The sequence below is a fragment of the Pseudomicrostroma glucosiphilum genome, assembly GCF_003144135.1.
Source record: "Pseudomicrostroma glucosiphilum strain MCA 4718 unplaced genomic scaffold BCV69scaffold_13, whole genome shotgun sequence".
NCBI classification, from domain to species: Eukaryota; Fungi; Basidiomycota; class Exobasidiomycetes; order Microstromatales; family Microstromataceae; genus Microstroma; species Microstroma glucosiphilum.
In genome coordinates, this window is record NW_020289925.1 from 275239 (window position 1) to 293575 (window position 18337).

General features: G+C 56.7%; 7 protein-coding genes across 7 annotated transcripts; 2 read left to right on the forward strand and 5 right to left on the reverse strand.

The window, feature by feature from the left end:
- Positions 1-47: 47 nt before the first annotated feature.
- BCV69DRAFT_284576 (Zn-dependent exopeptidase) lies at positions 48-2367 on the reverse strand. The gene has a single exon (XM_025493093.1). The coding sequence runs from the start codon at positions 2261-2263 to the stop codon at positions 179-181; it is 2085 nt and encodes a 694-aa protein (XP_025346129.1). The 5' UTR covers positions 2264-2367; the 3' UTR covers positions 48-178.
- Positions 2368-2688: 321 nt separating this feature from the next.
- On the reverse strand, positions 2689-7498 carry BCV69DRAFT_262445 (hypothetical protein). The gene is made up of 2 exons (XM_025490716.1): positions 7064-7498; positions 2689-6972 (listed from the first exon to the last, which is right to left on the reverse strand). The coding sequence occupies exons 1-2, from the start codon at positions 7338-7340 to the stop codon at positions 2900-2902; spliced, it is 4350 nt and encodes a 1449-aa protein (XP_025346130.1). The 5' UTR covers positions 7341-7498; the 3' UTR covers positions 2689-2899.
- Positions 7499-8079: 581 nt separating this feature from the next.
- Positions 8080-9591, forward strand: BCV69DRAFT_300758 (hypothetical protein; the record flags this gene model as incomplete). The annotated part of the gene is made up of 3 exons (XM_025494492.1): positions 8080-8783; positions 8865-9266; positions 9348-9591. The coding sequence occupies 3 exons, from the start codon at positions 8080-8082 to the stop codon at positions 9589-9591; spliced, it is 1350 nt and encodes a 449-aa protein (XP_025346131.1).
- Positions 9580-12069, reverse strand: BCV69DRAFT_284579 (hypothetical protein). The gene has a single exon (XM_025493094.1). The coding sequence runs from the start codon at positions 11884-11886 to the stop codon at positions 9931-9933; it is 1956 nt and encodes a 651-aa protein (XP_025346132.1). The 5' UTR covers positions 11887-12069; the 3' UTR covers positions 9580-9930.
- Positions 12070-12417: 348 nt separating this feature from the next.
- Positions 12418-14503, reverse strand: BCV69DRAFT_262447 (Nop domain-containing protein). Its single transcript, XM_025490717.1, has 2 exons — positions 14026-14503; positions 12418-13927 (listed from the first exon to the last, which is right to left on the reverse strand). The coding sequence occupies exons 1-2, from the start codon at positions 14333-14335 to the stop codon at positions 12525-12527; spliced, it is 1713 nt and encodes a 570-aa protein (XP_025346133.1). The 5' UTR covers positions 14336-14503; the 3' UTR covers positions 12418-12524.
- A 255-nt stretch (positions 14504-14758) lies between these two features.
- BCV69DRAFT_284581 (hypothetical protein) lies at positions 14759-16322 on the forward strand. The gene is made up of 2 exons (XM_025493095.1): positions 14759-14859; positions 14944-16322. The coding sequence occupies exons 1-2, from the start codon at positions 14792-14794 to the stop codon at positions 16232-16234; spliced, it is 1359 nt and encodes a 452-aa protein (XP_025346134.1). The 5' UTR covers positions 14759-14791; the 3' UTR covers positions 16235-16322.
- Positions 16323-16413: 91 nt separating this feature from the next.
- On the reverse strand, positions 16414-18258 carry BCV69DRAFT_272905 (translation factor; the record flags this gene model as incomplete). Its single annotated transcript, XM_025490992.1, has 3 exons — positions 16414-16755; positions 16882-17633; positions 17715-18258. The coding sequence occupies 3 exons, from the start codon at positions 18256-18258 to the stop codon at positions 16414-16416; spliced, it is 1638 nt and encodes a 545-aa protein (XP_025346135.1).
- Between the last annotated feature and the right edge of the window lie 79 nt (positions 18259-18337).

Here is an 18337-nt window from a genome sequence, read left to right on the forward strand (position 1 = left end):
GCGGGGGCCAAAGTGGATGGACACTTAACAGAGTGCACTGTAGTCTTTGCTGCCCTTTGGTCAAATGTTGCACTACATTTTCCATGATATGAGTTCCTTCTATGGATGTGAAAGACGAAAGCAATGTACACATTTGTACTTCCCCTCCCTTCACCCTTCTACTTCCTTTACCTTCTCCTCAAAACTCCCGCGTCTGATCGACGGCCCTCACCAAGTCCGCATAAAACCTGACCGCCCTCTCCAGTCCCTCCACCCTGAAGAACTCATCAACATTATGTACACCTGCAAATTGAGATCGGCCTTTTGGATCAGGCAGAGCCGATGCAGGTCCGAAGCGGAAGACGTGTCGCGAGAGAGGGTGCAGAGGGGAGAGCATGTGACGCGTGTCGGTATTGCCGCGCATTTGAGAGGGAGAGACGATAATGGGTACTTCTCCCTTGGTGAGGACAGTGCTGTCATCTCCTCGCGGTGTGTAGGAGTCTGCAGGGACAGACCATACGGATCGGATGACAGAGGAGAAGAGACGCCAGGGTGCTGCTTCTGGTCCCGACAGGGGGGATCGGGGCACAGGTGCCGACGAGGAGACAACTTCTATGTGTACTGTACCTACCTTGGGCATTGTCTCTTTCGCACTCGCCAACCACATCTCTGGCAAGACTACTTGCCGTCCAAAGGCGTACAGAACCAAGTCGTGCTTCTGGGCAAAGTGCGTCAGGTGCGTCTTGTACCACTGCATCACCCCCTCGGGCGTCTGGTGCAGTGCGATGCGGTGGTCGATCTCTACTTGGGCCGACGTGGGAATGGCGTTGAGCTTAATTCCGCCATGGAAGACGGTAGGCGTCTGTGTAGTGGACCAGGGAAGCTTGAGGTCCTCGGGAAGGACAGAGAGAAGAGCAGCTTCGGCTTTGGCGATGCGACGCTGCTTGCTGCTGGGAGTGAGGGCTCCGCTGAGTTGGAGCAGACGGAGGGTGAGGTACTTGCCTGAGAAAAGTTCACTCATGGCTCGGAGGTCCTCAAAGGAGGAGCGAGCAGCTGCGTCGAGATCCTTCAATGCCTTGTCCACCACAGCTGGCAGCCGAGCACAGTGAAGCATCTTCAAATGTGCGCTCTCCAGGTCAGGAATGACGGGCGGTCGGAGGTTTTCCCCCGTCTCAAGGCTGCTGACAAACTCGGAGAGCAAGCCAATCGTTGTCCTATCAGGGGGAGAGGAGGAGTGTCCTCCTCTTCCCTCAATCTTGACACGAATGTGGATATTGCCCTTCTCTTCCACTGCGGGGAGGGCAATCGGGAAGCCGAGCGAATTGGGCTCAGTAGCCGGTACAACAGGGTTGCCCTCATCGACAATCATTGCCAATGAGTCGTTGCCGTAGCGCTCCGCAATGCGGTCTGCAATGTACTTGGCGCCGTACCTCCCCTGTGCTTCCTCGTCGTACCCAAATGAGATGAGCACTGTCCTCCGCGGTTTGAAACCAGAGTCAATGAGTGCCTCGATGGAAGAAAGGATACTGAACAGCCAGGCTTTTGCGTCTGTTGAGCCTCGACCCCAGACTGTGCCGTTGACGATTGCTCCAGAGAAGGGCGGGTAAGTCCAATCGTCCACGGTCTGTGGGTCGACGGGCACAACGTCCTGGTGCGCCATGAGGAGCAGGGGCTTCAGAGAGTCATCCGAGCCCTGGAGCGTGTACAGGAGTCCATGCTCATTGACTAGCTCCAGCTTGACGGGACCCTCATCAGCATGAATGCCTGGATAAGTGGTACGGAGATAGTCTCGGAAAGGCGAGAAGCGGGCTTTCCAGCTCTCGGGATCTTCCTGAGGAGATGGCTCATCGTCGTGTACACTCGTGTCGATCTGTACACCCCCGCTGAGTCGCTCTGCCAGGACTTGCGTCTCTGGAAACGTCACTTCGATTCCATCCTCTGCACTCTTCCAGGGGTCCTGCTGAGGGCAGCGTCCGCCAGCAGCCTCCTCAGCTGCCCAAGAGGTGCCGGCCAATCGTGTAGAGGTGGGTTCCTGCTGAAACCAAGCAACAAGCGAGTCGGACAAATCCTCCCAAGTAGAGCCCTCGATCTCGTTCTCTCGAGCCTTCCTTTGCGAGCGGGAAGTGTCAAAGGCGATGTATGCGAGGACAAAGGTTGCAATCCATTTCGCGACCAACAGGATGCGCTGTGTCCTGGGAGTGAGAGTATAGCGTGCGGGACCGGTGTAAGAAGGTGAGGGTGTCTTCTCGCCCTTGCCGGAGGCGCCGGTGAAAGGATGTGACATCTTGCCAGACTACCAAAGAGGTTAGATGGAGCAGGTGGTACCGAAACGATGAAAGATCATGGAAGGAAGGAGATAAAGTGGAGTCAGCAGAGCTATAAACGGTCGTAGAGCAAGGAGCAGCAGCAGCAGCAGCACGCTCCCCCCACCCTCCCCTCTTGCGGCTTTCTCACACTCCTCGGCAGCCCGTCAGTCACCCCGCCAGTCAGCCGACGTAATTCATCCGCAATCAGCCGATTGTCTCCCATCCGCACTGCACAAGCCATCCCATCCACCTTCGGATTTTCGGCTTCCATCGGACTCTTGATCCGAACTTCCCGTCATCACCTCACCAGATATCACTCATGGCTATCAGCTATCAGCTATCAGCAGTCAGCAGTCAGCAGTCAATCAGTCAGCAGAACTCGGCCGAATTCGACCGGTGAAGTAGATGATAGGCATGATTCCATTAAGCAAGGGAGCGAGCGAGAGCGAGGCACATTGGTATACACAATCCGCACGAGTCGAGGCTAAACGAGTCAACGAAGCGTCCTGCTCAGATCATTCTATCCACATTCCACAGCCCCATTGTCTTTACTTCGCCCGAGCTTCCCTACTCCATCACCTGGTTCAGCTGACCTATACAGCCCTGTGCACCCTTCAGCGATCCCCCGAATCCTGCTTTCGCATATGGAAAGGATTGTGGAACTTGCTCTTCTTAGACGCTTTCGGAGACGCTCCTGCGGTGGATTCGTTGGCAATGGACGCCGAATCCGCTCCACCTGCACCGCGGAAGCTCATCGATCTGCGCATGGCTCCGTCCCCATTCTGATGAGCCTGGGACTGACCGTACCCATCCACCGCAGCCGCTTGTTGCGGCACGGCAGGGATCATCTCGTCTTCACCTCGCGACTCGAGAATGGCAGCTTGTGCCTGTTTGTCCCCTACGGAGGCCTTCCTGCCACGCACCGTACCAAAGACGCTTTTGCCTACTGCACCTACCCCGTGCCCCACCCCACCCGCAACGCCATAGGCTCCCTTGCCCACACCTGCTCCCACGGCGCCCACCCCCCGCACACCAGCGGAGCCTACCGTGCCTACCCCCTTGGCGCCGGCGAGGCCTACGGTACCTACGCCTCGCACGCCTGCGACTCCAAGACGGCCAACGCCGGTGACACCGCCTGTGAAGGTCTTGCCTAGGTTGAGACTGGTGCCTCTTCGTCCCCTGATAGAGGCGACAAATTCGGGTCGGAAGACGAGGCGGAATGTAAGCTGACCGCCCTCTCCGGCTCCTTTACCCGTGATGGGCAAAGTCTTGGTCATTGACTCGAATGGCTCGAGCTCATTGAGGTCCAAGACCACTTCGCCGAGGCGATCAGGCGTGCCCACTTGATCCCAGTCAAAGATTTCCAAAACGGCCTTTGCGTGTACTCTCGAAGGAATTTCGGCTTCTCCTAGACTCTCGTCCCACGTGGGGTTGAGAGTCTTCTTGATCGTCTTTGATTTTAGTATACGCTCGCCATTCAGCTGGAAGCAGACGTAGGGATCAGAGGACTTGCCGCCGATGATACCGCTGTCGGCTGCTCGAAGATTGGTGGCATTGACCAAGTCGATCCTGAGGAATCCCTGATTGTTGATGGACTCGACTGCCTCTAGGTGGACGTCGCAGGGAATGTAACGACATTCCAGCCTGACTGTAGACTTGTGTGTTCCAGCGTCGGACGCTAGTGTCAGCTCACCGACCTTGTTCAGCGTACGCTCAAGCACGTCCTTGGTGTTACCTTGGAACTCGGCAAAGACGTCTTCGTCCCTTGGACCTGTCCTCAGCTTGAGCATCATGCGCGACCAGTCGAGCTCCTTGATTACGTGTTCACCCACTTCATCGAAGGTAGTCTGGCCATGAGTTCGAGAGGGCTGCGTCTCGAATGCCGGCCAGTACCCATCGTCGAAAGAGACTTCCAGTCGGGCATTCCTCTTGGCAATGTTGCCATCGAGGAGATTGAAAGCAATGATACCGCTTTGGCACTTGAGCAGCTGCTCCTCCGTCATCGTAGCTCCAGCAGCACGTGCCTTCTCCGTCATCGCCTCAACAGCAGCAGTGTCAGAGGTCTTGGCAGTTGCCACACTCCGGATGGAAGCGTTATCAGGCGAGCTGCTCGCCTTGCCATTTGTCGCTCTGGTGATCGTGCCCTTTCGCTCCAAGCTGCCTTCTGTGTCCAGACTCATGTTTGCTTCGGTCATGGTGCCGTCGACTGCCTTGGCTTCGTCACCATCGGCATCGGTAACATCGGCTGCCTTAGCCTGTGCCTCGTTGCCAGCACCGCTAAAGTCGCTGATCTTGACATTTTCAGCTGGCAAGAATTCGGCCACAAATTCAATCTCGCCCTTGTAGACATTACGACCCAGATGGAGCTTGTCTTTCCGTCTTTGCTTTCCACTGCTGTGATAAGGACGCTTAAGATTGCCGGTCTCAGAAGCAAACTCGCGTGGCTGAATCTCGACGATACCGAGCGACCGTGGAGGACCGTTGTTCTCGTAGTCCATGACCTCGACTCCGATACGGTCTTGCAGAGATTGCACTGTGCAGTAGAGATACTCGTCCCACTCGGGGTCCAGCGTGTTGTTTCGCACGACACTCGCATCTTGTTGAAGACCGCGGCTGATAAGACGAACAAAGGGATCGCTCTTGCCGCCCAACTCGACATTCTTGACTCCCTTGGCTTCTTTTGCCCAGATCTTGACGGCACCAATAGGAGGAGACCAAGCGGATCCACCATTGAGGGATCCAGCCATCTGCACAGGTTTCCATTCTGCGCTCATTCTCAGTCGACCGTCCTTCGTGAGAGGGAACCAGTCCTGAGACCGCTCCTTTGCCTTGAGCAGGTCGTCGAGCTTGACACTGAGGTAAGAGATGACCGGGTCACCGGTAAGACCGTGATCGTCCACAATCTGCACTCCGATGACTGCCCTCTTCCTCTCCGTCACAAGGAATTCGGTCGCCATCTCCCAAATCGGAGTGAGAGTCCTCTTCAACGCGTCACTGTCCTTGATCTTGACACCATTCAAAAGCACTCGTGCCCTGGGATTGACGTCGCCGCCGATCACACCTGACCGCTTGGGCAGGTCCTTTGCCTGGTGCACGGTCAGGCGGACAACACCGGATCGGGTCTGAGGTAGTGGCTCGGCTTTACCATTGGCATCGACCTTTGGCTTGATGACAGGGTAGTAACTAAGTGAGTACTGTACTTCACCGCGCTCCTTACCGTTGAGAATGACGGGTGTCGAGAGGTTCTCCTGCTCAGGTTGAGTCTCGAGCGTATGCAGCTGGAAGGAAGCAGCGCCCAACCGAGAATCAGGACGACGGTCGTTGTAGTCCATGAGAGCCATGACCAAGAAGCTGTTGCCAATGTCCTGCTCCTTGAGAAGAATGAACTTCGTCTCCTTGAATTGGGGACTCGTGGTGCTGTCCTTGTGACGAGTCTTGGCGAGAACCTCCTTGTCGTCTACAGTAATGGCCACGTAAGGATCAGGAGTGCCGCCGCCCAGCTTGACTCCCTTGAGATTACGAGCAGACCAGATTGTGATCTGCAAGACACCAGCCGCTGTGTCGAGGGGAGTGCCAGACAATAGCTCCTCGAGGTTCACAGTGAACATGTTCGGGTAATACATCATCGGTCCGAGATTGGCATGGACCTGCTCGCGGATAAAGCTGCTGAGACCTGGGATGTTGCCAATGTCGAAGCCCATCGTGGAGCCTCCAATGGGCTTGAGAACGTAGTCGAATTCTGGAGGAGTCATCATTGAGATGTCTACCAACTGCACGTGTGGGAAATTGGACATCAATTGCATCCTCAGACGTACGTGGCCGACGAAGCTGATGTCCTCGACCAGGATAGGCAAGCCTGCTCCGACTATACCGCGGCCCAGGCGAACGGTCAGCACGATTTTTGGATTGATCTTAGCTGCTGCTTGCCTGACTGTCAGGTCAAGCGTGTCATTGGGTGTGAAGCTGAATTTCCAGTCCATGCAGATCTCCTCTTCGGTCTTGGTCGCGATTGTGCGCACAAAGTCTATCTTCGGTGCTTTTGTTCCCAATGTGAATGTGGTGAGACGAATAGAGTCAAGGAAGCTGGGGCAGTTCTGGACGAGAATGGCATCCACAGTGGAGATGATGGTAGCGGAGAGGACGGGCTCGTAGATTGCCCAGAAGCGAGTGAGGGCGGAATTCATCCACATGACCGTCTCGTTCTCATCGAGCATCTTGTGCCTTGCCATCTCGCGGGCAATGTCATCCCTGACCCTTTGTCTTGTGCGCCGGGAGGAAGCATTGTAATACGTTGTGAAGAAGGCTCCAATGATGAGCATTGAGAAGATGCCGCCTCCGAAGCGAGTGAAGAAGTATGTGGTGAGGACAGCAAGGATGACCGATGCTCCATCGAACCAGAATTTGCCCAACTTGTCTTCAGGGACGTATTTGCCGACGAGGGCAGACTCCCACGCAGTTTTAGCCTCCTCCTCTTCTCCTGGTGCGAGGGGCTTCTGTCCTGCGAGGAGCGCCTTTGCAGCGCCTGTATGACCTACAATGGCGTCATCGGAGACGTTGAGAGAAGGCCCACCTGCTTTGGGGCCTGTACCATCTCCTTTTTGCCCTTCTGACTTGCTGACCCGGTCAATGTCTGACATCCGGATCGTGGAATGTACATGCTGAGTTTTGCCGATATCAGATGCAATGCCTGGTGAGCCAGAAGAGGGAGGTATCATCGTAAATTCTGAGTATGATGTTTCAAGCGAGCGTCATCACCACTGTCTGCTCGAGCGACTCACCAGCTCCTGTATCATCCTTCTTTGCCTTTGCATTGACCGGCTTTACCTTTTCCTGTGCAAGTGCCCTAGCTTGAGCTCCCTTCTGCTCTGGACTAGCCTCCTCATCAAAATTCATGACATTGGCTCCAGCATCTTGATTGCTCTGTAGCTTTGCCTGTAGTGCCTCTGTCTCTGCTGCATCTCTGGCAGTGGCATTGGCGATGCTGTCTGGGCGGGGAGCTTCATCGGCTACCTGACCTTGGGCGGCATGATCGATGGCTGTGACCTTGGGCGCCATCCGGGCAAGTGGGTCTAGGTGTTGATGATCGTCAGAACGCAGATGGAAGGGAAGATGAAGAGGTGAGTTTGGAGATAGTGACGATAAGTGCCACGACTACCTCGCCGAGACTGAGAAGAGGTGTCACGAGGTGGAGAGGGAATGGTAGCGAGGTAGCTGGTGGGGTTGAGCTCAGAAAGGCAGGAAGCACAGGATGCTATGGCTGGCGGCCGGGCGCACCGCACCAGGGCGCACGGGGTCCCTCCTCACTCCGACAAGTCTCCGAAGGGCGGCAGCGGAGGCAAAGGACAGAAATCAGCTGCACAGCACCAACCGTGGGAGGAAAGAGGCGGGAGGGTCAAGGTCTGAGATTGGTCGTGGAAGGAGGCAGTAGTATCCGCTACGAGGTGGAGGAGTGGGTGTGAGTAGTGATTATGCTGTCAGTCCTGACCATTGTGCCGCTGTACCTGCCTCGGGTCATGCCATGGGAGGCGTACCTGTACTGCCTGTGCGTCTGCCTGATCTTCCGGAACGGAAGTAGCGGCGGCGCGACACACGGACCACGCATGATTTCAAGGCGGCCCTGATCGAGAAGTTGGTGGTGATGGTGCCTGATCGCCAGTCCTTCTACCTCGTATCCGTCAAGAGCGGCAGTATACAGGTTACCCAGCGACCAGCACATCTTCACTCCTCTCCAGATGATTGAATCGGCTGCTCTCCGGACGTAGCTCCTCCTCTTCTACCAAGCTGGCAGGTCACGATGTCCGCCGTGGCAGTCAGCCATCCTCAGAACACCATGGCCAGCAGCGCAGGGCAGAAATTGTTGACGGATCTGCCTGATACCTCGGTACCAGCGCAAATATTTTCACGCCCAAAGGCACCAGTCGAACTCCTCAATGCACTAGCAAAGATAGGTGCTCGTCCCTTGGAGGACTATCTCCGCGATCTCGAGGTCAAGGCAACAAGGAACCAAGGCGAAAAGGATGCCCTCAACAGACTCAAGCAGGCAGAGGAGGTAGCTTTGCTCAAGGCTGCTCAGGGCGCGGAGGTCCACGCCAGCAAGACTAGCCACGGCCCGAGCAGTCTAACACCTCCTTCCATATCCCCTTCACCCTCACCATCATCATCGCCATCCCCAACCCCGTCCTCCTCACCAGACGAGCTGAAGCGCTCGCGCTCCCACTCCTCCCTGGATGGGCTGCCCCTTCTAGCTGTCTCGCCTTCTTCAAGGCTAGGTAAGAAGCTCTGCTTTACAAAAACTGGCCACATCAGCGAATTGCTCCAGATGGAAGCATCACGCACTGCAGCACTTGCCGCTGCCTCTGTAGGAGGAAGTGGAGGATCTTCCGCCATGAGAACTATCGGAGGGGTGTACACGACGGGACATCCTGTTAGTCGTCTTACTGAATTTGCTCAACAGGCTGGGTTGAACCCGCCTGTGTTTACTAGTGTGGCAAGAGCCGGGTGAGTACAAGTAGAGTAGAGTGCTATGGCTGCAATGCATACTAAGACCCACCACCCTGCTTCCCTCCCTCCCGCCTGCAGCATCCACTGCTCACCAGACCACTACGTCACCCTCGTCTTCGAAGGCCACACATTCGTCGACCACAAGGGAAAGAGGAATGTCAGATCTGGAAGGGAGTGTGTTGCTCAACAGGCTCTGGACTTCTTCCTCGGCACTCGTGACGAAGACGACGATGATGCTACCAAGAGCAAGACTGAAGAGGAAGAGCGAGCAAGCCCCACGCAGCTGCCCGCCGCAACGGCTGGGCTCAAATCTCTGTCAATCGACGAGGCAAAAGCGTCATCTCCGCCTACAGCTGCTGTTGCCGCTGCCACAATGCCTCCTCCGCAGCTAGAGTGCCCCAACCCAATCGGTTTCCTCTACGAGACGGCCTCGCGATACAATCACGCACCGCCCGTCTTTACGTACGAGACGAAGAAAGGGTGAGTAGAGTCTGTCAAGACGATCTTGGGCACTTTTCCCACCTCTTCTAACGTTTCTCTGTTTCCACACCCTCTTGATAGGCTGCACTGCTCCCCCGACTACTACGTCCAGCTCACCTTCGGCAACCACACCTTTACCGACGAGCAAGGTCAGCGTAGTCTCAAGGCAGGTAAAGAGCTCGTTGCTCTACGTGCATGGGAATACCTTTGCGAAGCTCGGAAGTTGCGAAAGAGCGGGGTTAAACCCAGCCTCGCTGCGGTTGGGGTGATGGGGGTTGGACGAACGGCGCATGTTCGGATGCGAGCACGACCGGTGGACGACTGATAGGAAGATGGTATATGGGTGTGCTCGTTAGATAAGTGTTCGATAGATGGGTAACAGATCCATAGACAGATAGATAGTAGATGTATATAGTCACGCCTCGATGTCGATGCTGGTGCGAATAAAGACGATGCGATTTTCCTCTCATCTCATCTCATCTCATCCCATCTCATCTCATCTCATCTCATCTCATCATGTTTGATCGTGAGCATAAGCAGTGCCAAGTTACTCGTGCCCCGCTAGCATGGATCCTCGTCCCTCCTCCTCCTCCTAGCTCCTTTCCAAGCCAGCCTAGACCAGCAGCCCACCACCTACCTACCTACCTACCTATCTCCAAGCGACTCAAGAGTGATGTACAACTTCAACTCCTGCACCTTTAGCCCCACGGCGAGAACTATCTTCTGCAAGTCTTTCCGCCTCTCGTAGCTCCTCCTCCTCGTCTTCCCCTTCCTCTTCTTCGTTGTTTGCATTTGACACTGTATCGCTAGGGACACCATCGGGCGCATCGTGGAACTCGTCCTTTTCGGGATTGTGCATCGGGGTGACGAGATTGCCCGTGTGGTGGGGGTGTCGCTCAGAAGAAGCGTAGCCATTTGGATCTGCAGAGCCCATAGAGTCCTGATGGTGATGCTGATGCTCATGCTCATACTCATACTGCTCCCTCTCCCTCTCCTGCGCCTGTGCCTCCTCGGCCTCTCGATCCTCTTCTTCATGTCCTCCAAATTCTCTCCGTCGATCCTGCTGCATATGTCTCAGACTGAGTCCACCTAAGAAGGCTCCCGTGGAGAGACGACGTTGCATTGCTGCTCGGGGAGTTTGAGCTCCTTCGCCTTCAGCTCCATCGGCGTGTTGAGCGTGACCTTCGGGATGAAGATGATGCTGGGCGACACCCGGGAAGTGGTCCTGATGGGAGCCTTGTGCGAGGTGCGAATAGGGGTGAGGAGCAGAGGACGAATTGGCATCGTCGGCAGAGGACGGAGAGGAAATGTCGTCCTGGGAGAGGGAAGAGCGCGCTTGCAATGGCGAGGCAGGCCGACGTGGCGTCTGATCGCCTGTACCGCTACTGCCGGCCGGCTGATTTGAGTCGCTGGCCACCCCCGGAGTCGCAACGGGCGTGCTGCCTTCCGAAGCAGCCGCCTTGTCGCCTGTAGGCTTTGCCTGCTGCTGATTTGACGTCGACGTCTTTCTTGCGGACGTCGCAGACGTCTTGCGTGGTGGAGCAGTGGGTGCTGCTGCAGAAGCGCTCGAAGGCTTGTCGTATCCTCCCGAGCCCAGCATCTTCTTCCACGCGCTTTTGGCCTTCTTCGAGATCTCCTCGCCCAGATCAATCACATCATTCGCCTGTTGAGAACCGCCGCCATAGTATCCTCCATTGCCGGTTCCAGAAGAGGCGGCATTGCCACCGTGGAATTGCTGGCGACCCATCTGCTGAGAAGCAGCAGCGGCGGCCGCTGCACTCCTATTTGGTCCGCCGGGCCCGTTGAACCCACCGCCCCTGCCCGAGCCCTGCGACTGGAGCATCTGACTCCGCGCTGCCACACCAATCGTGATGGAGGTGGACCTCTTCAGTCTCCCACTGACCGGCAAAGGAGCAAATCGGATTGCGCATGAGTGTGAGGAACTCGTTGTGGAGACGGAAGAGTTCCTTGTGGACTCTGTATCTGTTCGAGTCCTGCCGCGACCACGGGAGGATTGGTCGCCAGCAGAAGAAGATTGACCGAGGGAGATCCCATCGTCATCATCATCATCGTCTGCAATGGCAGAGGAGTCGATGGACCCCTGGCGTGATCTGTCCGAGGCAGAGCTGGGGAAGTCAAGCGCCTCGCTACTTTGCGTTCCCGATGAAGATCTGCTGCTGCCGCTGCTAAAGGGGCTCACGCCAGGCAACACCACTCCGTCCCCCGTAGAAGCCTCTGTGCCTCTAGGATCCACCTCGAGGACCTCTCCTCCTTCATGCTTCACACCCCCAGGCAGCGGCACGGTCCTCTGGAAACTCTTCCCTAGTGCCACTCCCGACTTTTTCTTGAGAAGTCGACCAGGTTGAGCAGGGATAAAAGCAGCCTTGAGGGCAGAAGCTTTCTTACTGCTAGCAGGAGGGGGAGCTTCGTGTGGATTGGCGAGGATGCTAGCTGCTGGTTTCAGAGTGGGGTCGTGCGTAGGAAGAGACTTTTCCGATGTAGGGGCAGCGAGGTCTGAAGGGGGTTGAGGAGAGCTGGTAGAGGAGGAGGAGGAGCGAGAGGAGGAGGAAGGCGCAGCAGAGGCTGGAGGGGCTGCGACTTTAGTATCGGCTGCTGCCATGCTGAGTTTGCTTGCTTGTCAATCCGGAAGAGGAGGAGAGAGGCTTAGGGATTCCAAGGACTTATTCGCTCGGACGTTGCTGTTGTCTTGCTCTCCGCTCTGCTACGTCGTCGTCGTCGTCGTCACCAGACGATCAATGGCGAGAGGGGGGGTTGCTTGTCTGGTACATCGAGTAGACTACTTACTAGTCTAGGGCAAAGGGCAGGGCCACCGCTCACCTGGGTCACCGTTCCCCGGCCTTGCCTGCTTTCCCACTCGGCAGTGCGTTGCCGGCGCTTGGGGCACAGGGCCGGGCGCGCCTTCCCCCGCCAGAAGTGTGGAGCCCCGTCGCGCAGCGCCAGACGCCTCGCCTTGCGCCCACCCGCCTGCTGCTGAGCCCACGCACTCACTCCTTGCCGTCTTGGCCGGAGGTGGGGCGCACCCTTCTCTGGATGTTACCGAGTTGCAAAGAGTAGACACTGTCCATGACGGCCGCCGTCAAAGTCTCTCACCTCGACCTCGAGGCCCAAAACAGACTTCACACTTGTCCTTGGTCGGCCAGAGAGCGCAGCAAAATGAGATGTAAAATGCGGAACGAAGGAGCACAAAGACATACAAGAAGGTAGAGAAGACGCACGACGAAACCAGAGCCACCTGCTTCACTCCTTTGACTTCTTTGACTTCTTCGACTTCTTCTCTGCCCCATCCTCTTCATCTGCACTCCTCTTCTTCTCCTTCTTCTCCTTCTTGCCACTCGTATCCACACCTGCTGCCTCCATTTGTGCCTCGGCAGCCTTCTTCTCCTTCTTCCTCTTCTTCCTCTCCTCTTTGCTCAGACCCTCCTCGTCCACTGCCTCTTCCTTGGCAGCCTTCTTCAGAGCCTTCTTCTCGTCCTTTGTCAGCTTCTTGCCAGAAGCAGTAGTAGCAGTCGTCTCATCAGCATCCATGGTGGTGTCGGCCACTGTAGTGTCAGCCACTGTGGGAGCAACGACGGGTGCGTCGGCACCTGCATTGTATGACCTTCCACCTCCATTCATCTCAAACTTCTTCTGTTGGTAGCCGGCGTTAGGGCCCTTGGCAGCGCGCAGACCTCCAATATCGCTTCGGTGCTCCAAACCCCTCAGTCGGCTCTCCAGCTTGGCCCGCGCCTCCAGACCAATCGATGGGGCAGCAGCGTCAGACTTGGAATCGGCATCAGCCAGTGCGTCCAGACGGATCGACAGGGCAGCCTTGGTAGCCACCATCCTGGCCATCTTTCCCTTGAGCTTCTGAGGTGCCTGGCCCACCAGCGAAGAGTGGAAGATCAGACCGTACTTTGGTGTGTCGTGCTTGGTCTTGAGCGCTCGGAAGAGGGCCTTCTCGGCACCCAGGATCTGCACTGTCGAGGCAGGCTGCTTGGCTAGCGACATGAGCGATCCAGCGTGCGAAATGAGACGGGCGCCGACCAGCTCGCCCACGAGAGCTGTGAGGTTGGGAGCAATGGCAGCCATTCTGTTCTGCAGGTAAGAGAAGAGCTGCGATCGGTATGCGGTGATGCTGATGACCTGGTCACACAGGCTGTAGATGTGGTCAATGTCGGTCTGCGAGATTTCGGTACCCATGGAGATCTCAGCAGCGGCCTTGAGTGTCTCCTCGATCTCCTCTGGCAGAATCTCGGCAAAGTCCGTAGTGGCAGCGTTTGTGCGGAAGCCCATTGCCTTGATGCACTTTGAGTAGGCGAGGTTGTCGGTGATGAGCTTGCCCATCTCGGGGAAGTGCCATCCGTACCACTCCTTGACTCTCATGGCGTAAATGTTAATCTCCTTGTCCAGGTCGTCAAGTAGACCAATGGCTTGCACCACCATGGTGTCCACCTTGTCGGGGCTGAACTTGAGCTTGTACCTGCTGAGCGAGTGACTGAGACCCAAGCTCATGGTGTTCAGGTCTCGGGGATCGAGGCTGGAGTTGTCGGAGGCAGTAGAAGAGAGGAGAGCTGCGAGGTGGGATCGGATGCCTCGGTACAAGTCGTTAACGGACGAGTCTGAGATGACGTTGATGCCCAGCTTCTTGGAGATGGAGCCACCTGTATGGGTCGAGATGAGTGGGTAGCAGGGTAGAACAGTCAGCGTCACGCTGCGATGGTGGGAGTGACATGCTGTATGGCTGCTCGAGAAAACTCACCTAGCTTTGGGTCAACGACGACGAGCTGCTCATTCTTTCCCTTTCCCTTTTTGCTACCCTCCTGATCAACAATTTCTTCCGTGAGGAGCTTCTTCAAGCTCTTGCTCATCTTTCCCTCTGCAATGGCGCTGGCCTCCTCGACTGCCTCTGCAGTGGATGTGAATCGAGAAATGGCAGAGAGCTTGAGCATGTTGGAGGCCTTTGCTGGGTCGGCAAAGTCGTCGACGAGGGAGGGGGAGGAGATCTTTGCCGAGTCCGAGAGGCGGAAGAGGGCGAGGCCCACGGCCGTCTCGAAGAGGACGAGGACCATGGTGGGCGTGTGTGTGGAACGAGGTGTGTGATGAGGTGTATGTGCTGTGTGGAGCACCTAGCACTGCTGCCTCTGTGTGTGGATGATGTAGGTGCTGGTGGTGGTGATGGTGGTGGTGATGATGATGATGAGCGATTGTAGGCTGGCTGAGATCCTCGAGGAAGAAGCCGCGGCGTGTGCGAAGAAGGAAATTTCATCTCGGGCCACGGAGCGGCAACGCAGCCAAGGCGGGACCCACGGCCAGGCGCACATCCGCCCACCCACACGCGGGCAAGCAAAGAATTTCCAACGTGACTGCTGATTACGTAAACTCCCCCCCCCCTGCAGCTCCACTCCCGCACCCACCCTCGGCCACTTTGGGTACTTGACAGGGACGCCCTGGGCCTCGAGCTACGAGGTGCATCCTGTATTCGCAGCTGTGGACGATCAGCTTTGTCCTACCCCAGGTCTTCCAGCATGAAGATCGTATCCAAACACATCGAGCGGGATGGCTCGGGTAGAGTGGTCCTCATTCCTCAGGAAGAGTAAGTCATGGCCGATGCTGTCTCCTCCGTACCGTATCGCTGCTGAATACTCAACGACTCTCTTCATCCCTGGCCTGCTTTCAGCGAGGATATGTACCATCTCCTCCACCTCATCCAAGAAGGCGACCTTGTCAAAGCTCCCGCCGTGCGCAGAGTCCAGTCCGAGTCCTCCACTGGCTCCATGGAGTCGCACCGCGTCAAGCTCAACCTCACCCTGCAGGTGACAAAGACCAGCTTCGACGCCACGGGCTCCTCTGCCCCACCCGATCCCACTGCCGCCAATGCAGAGAACACGAGTGCGGCACAGGAAGCTACCTCTGCAACGGGGGGAGCGCTAGGAGGTGGTGGAGGTGAAGGGGCTACGTTGCAGGTGTCGGGCAGGGTGGTTGCGGAGAATCCTTACGTCAAGATGGGCGCCTTCCATACGCTCGATCTCGAGACGAACCGACAGCTGACCATCACAAAGGACTCTTGGGACTCGATTCATCTCGAGCGGCTATCAGATTCCAGCGACGTCGGTCAAAGGGCAGAAGTTGGCGCAGTAGTCCTGGGCGAAGGGACGGCGGTGGTCTGTCTGCTGACAGAGCACATGACAGTAGTGCGGCAACGCATCGACGTGCCTCTGCCCCGGAAGCGCAAAGGCCTCCCTTCCTCTGCAGGGGACAAGTCTCTCGGTCGCTTCCATTTTCAGGTCTACAATGCCGTACTCAAGCTCATCTCCCTCCCTGCTCTACGACTCATCATCCTCGCCTCCCCTGGCTTTACGCGCGATTCAGTGTACGACTTCCTCTTCGAAGAAGCAGTGAAGCGTGGGGACAAGGCCCTCATCGGTTCGGAAGCTCGACGAAAATTTCTCAAGATCCACTGCTCCTCCCCACACGTCCACTCGCTCATGGAGGTATTGCGCTCACCAGAAGTGTCTACCCAGCTCAAGGATACCAAATTCGCGCGAGAGGGACAACTCCTGGAGAAGTTCATGCGCATGCTCTCCTCGGACGAGTTGCGCGCCTGGTACTCGGAGAAGCACGTCCTCCTCGCTGCCGATCGAGGGGCGATCCAAACCCTCCTCATTTCCGATGGACTCTTCCGCTCTGCTGATCCAGTCCGGAGAAAGAAGTTTGTGAAGCTGGTAGAGGAGGTGAGGGCGCAAGGGGGAGAAGTGGCCATCTTTAGCTCGATGCATGAAAGTGGTAGACAGCTCAATGGCCTTACAGGCATTGCGGCGATTCTCACTTGGCCGATGGATGTGGAAGAAGTGGAGGAGGAGGAAGAGGAAGAGAGGAGGCGTAAAGGTCTCTCGGAAAAGGGAGAAGCGGCGCCAGAGGAGCCGGGGCTGCCTGAGCCGAATAGGAATCTAGAAGTTCAAGGAGAATGAGAGAGGAAGAAAGGTGACCATGATCATTGTACCAATACCCATCACATCATCAGGCACAACGTAGGAGACGCATACACAAGTATGTCTATAATAATTCTCTAAGCCGTGTGAAGAGCCAAAGCCAGGGTATACAACGGGCGCTTCTACTCTATCCTCACGGTCGCTCCTAATCTGTGGCCTCACACGCTGACCTTGACCGTCCCACCTGCAGCCTTACCCACACGATTCATCACTGCCAGTCCGATCCCCTCGTCCTGTACCGCCTCAACGATGATCAGATCCACCCCACCTCTCTCTTCTTCCCCATCCAATGTCACCTTGCAAGCCTGACGATGCAGCGGCCCTTCATCTAGTGTACGCAGGCCGGAGAAGAGTCGTCGCGCTGGGAGGTGTGGAGAGGAGAGGTTACCGAGGGAGAAGGGATGTACCTCGACCTCTACACCAGTTTTTGCTGATGAGTCGCTTGAGGAGGAGGTGGAGCTTAGAGAGAGCAGGAAGCTCGGACCGAGGGATTGGGTCATCTCGTGCGCCTCGGAGAGTCGATCGTGAGCCGAAGGCGACGACACTGAGGCGATCGGAAAATCACTGGCGCTGATGCCGTTCGTTCTTGAGGTGACAGATCTTTGAGCTTGCAGCCAGGACTGGACGGCCTTGTCTGAGTAGGCGTCCGGTGTTGAGAAGATGGCTTGCGAAAGTGCCGAATCGGCCAACAGCATCAGGCCCACTTTCAGAGATTCGCTCAGGGTATGCCCATTGCCGTTCGTTTGGCGAGCATCCAAGAGCGCATGTATCTCCTTGGAGATGGCTTCTTGCCAGTCGATCGCTGTTTCCTGCCCCTGCTCCGTAGGGACAAACAGGACGACCGGCGCATTAGGGCTATAATGACGGTACTTCATGCCCGGCGTAGTGGGATTCGCCTCGAAAGAGGACTGACGGGCCATGTCCTTTCCATAGACCTTCAGCTTCACTTTGCCTCCTTCGGACCCATTACTGTTGACCAAGACCTCCGGCTGCTCTTCCGGTCCGGCTAAGAGACCAGCGCTCCGCAGACAAGCCTCGATTTCCTCTGGTCCTACCGCTCCCGGCCGCAGGATCCTCAGCTCGTCGGGCGACGTGACGCCGTCGATGACTGTACTCTCGACCCCTTGCCTACTGGCACCTCCATCGAGAATGTACGGTATGCGTCCCTTGTGATCCGCTGAGCCAATCGTCCCGCCGGCTCGAAGCGCATCCAGTGCCCCGCCTAGGTCGTACATGACATGCTGCGCCGTAGTGGGCGATGGTCTGCCGCTCGCATTGGCCGAGGGAGCTGCGAGCGGAAGATTGGACTGAGCGATGAGCGCTCTCGCGAGCGGGTGGGAGGGCATCCGTATCCCCACAAGGGGGTGATGAGCAGTGACTACCATTGGGAGAGGAGAGGTGCCTTGGCCTGTGAGGAGGGACCGCCGTGTGTCGGTTGAGCTCGAGGATGTTGAGCCACTCAGAGCCTCTCCCTTTGCCTTCCCGTCTCTAGCAGCAGGCATCAAGAAAGTGATCCCTCCTGGCCAGAACTCCCTCATCAAAACCTCATAAGCCTTCGGCTCCCTCCACCCCTCCTTGATGATCCGTTCCGCCATGTCCAGGTCCGAAACATGCACGATGAGCGGGTTGTCCTGCGGTCTGCCCTTGGCAGCAAAGATGGCCTCGCAGGCTTGCGGGCAGAGAGAATTTGCTGCGAGGCCATAGACGGTCTCGGTGGGAAAGGCTACAGGGAGGGAAGAGGCGAGGGCTGATGATGCTAGGGTGAGAGAACGGGAGGTGAGCGGGCCAGACGAGGTGATTCTCGCTCTCCGAAAGGGCTCTTGGATTGGAGCTGAGATAGATGCTGTTGAAGAGGAGGAAGAGGATGAGTCTGCGAAGGAGATGGGTTGATCATCCGTATCGAGGTAGGTGGTGGTGAAGGTGGCATGAGGATATGCAGGGCGCACCGAGGAGGAGTAAGATGCGACGGCGGTGGCCGATGTTGAGGCCAAAGGGGACGCCATCGTGTATGGTACGACAAGATGAGAGCGTAGATTCGACAGCACTCTCCTGGCCAGCATGCAGCTCAAAGGCGAGATGATG

Coding starts and splice junctions, on each gene's coding strand:
- BCV69DRAFT_284579 (XM_025493094.1), bottom strand. CDS start 11,886: ATGGCAGCAGCCGATACTAAAGTCGCAGCCCCTCCAGCCTCTGCTGCG.
- BCV69DRAFT_284581 (XM_025493095.1), top strand. CDS start 14,792: ATGAAGATCGTATCCAAACACATCGAGCGGGATGGCTCGGGTAGAGTG. Junction 14,860..14,943: donor GTCCTCATTCCTCAGGAAGA/GTAAGTCATGGC, acceptor GCCTGCTTTCAG/CGAGGATATGTACCATCTCC.
- BCV69DRAFT_262445 (XM_025490716.1), bottom strand. CDS start 7,340: ATGGCGCCCAAGGTCACAGCCATCGATCATGCCGCCCAAGGTCAGGTA. Junction 6,973..7,063: donor GAAGGATGATACAGGAGCTG/GTGAGTCGCTCG, acceptor CTGGCTCACCAG/GCATTGCATCTGATATCGGC.
- BCV69DRAFT_262447 (XM_025490717.1), bottom strand. CDS start 14,335: ATGGTCCTCGTCCTCTTCGAGACGGCCGTGGGCCTCGCCCTCTTCCGC. Junction 13,928..14,025: donor CGTCGTTGACCCAAAGCTAG/GTGAGTTTTCTC, acceptor CGACCCATACAG/GTGGCTCCATCTCCAAGAAG.
- BCV69DRAFT_284576 (XM_025493093.1), bottom strand. CDS start 2,263: ATGTCACATCCTTTCACCGGCGCCTCCGGCAAGGGCGAGAAGACACCC.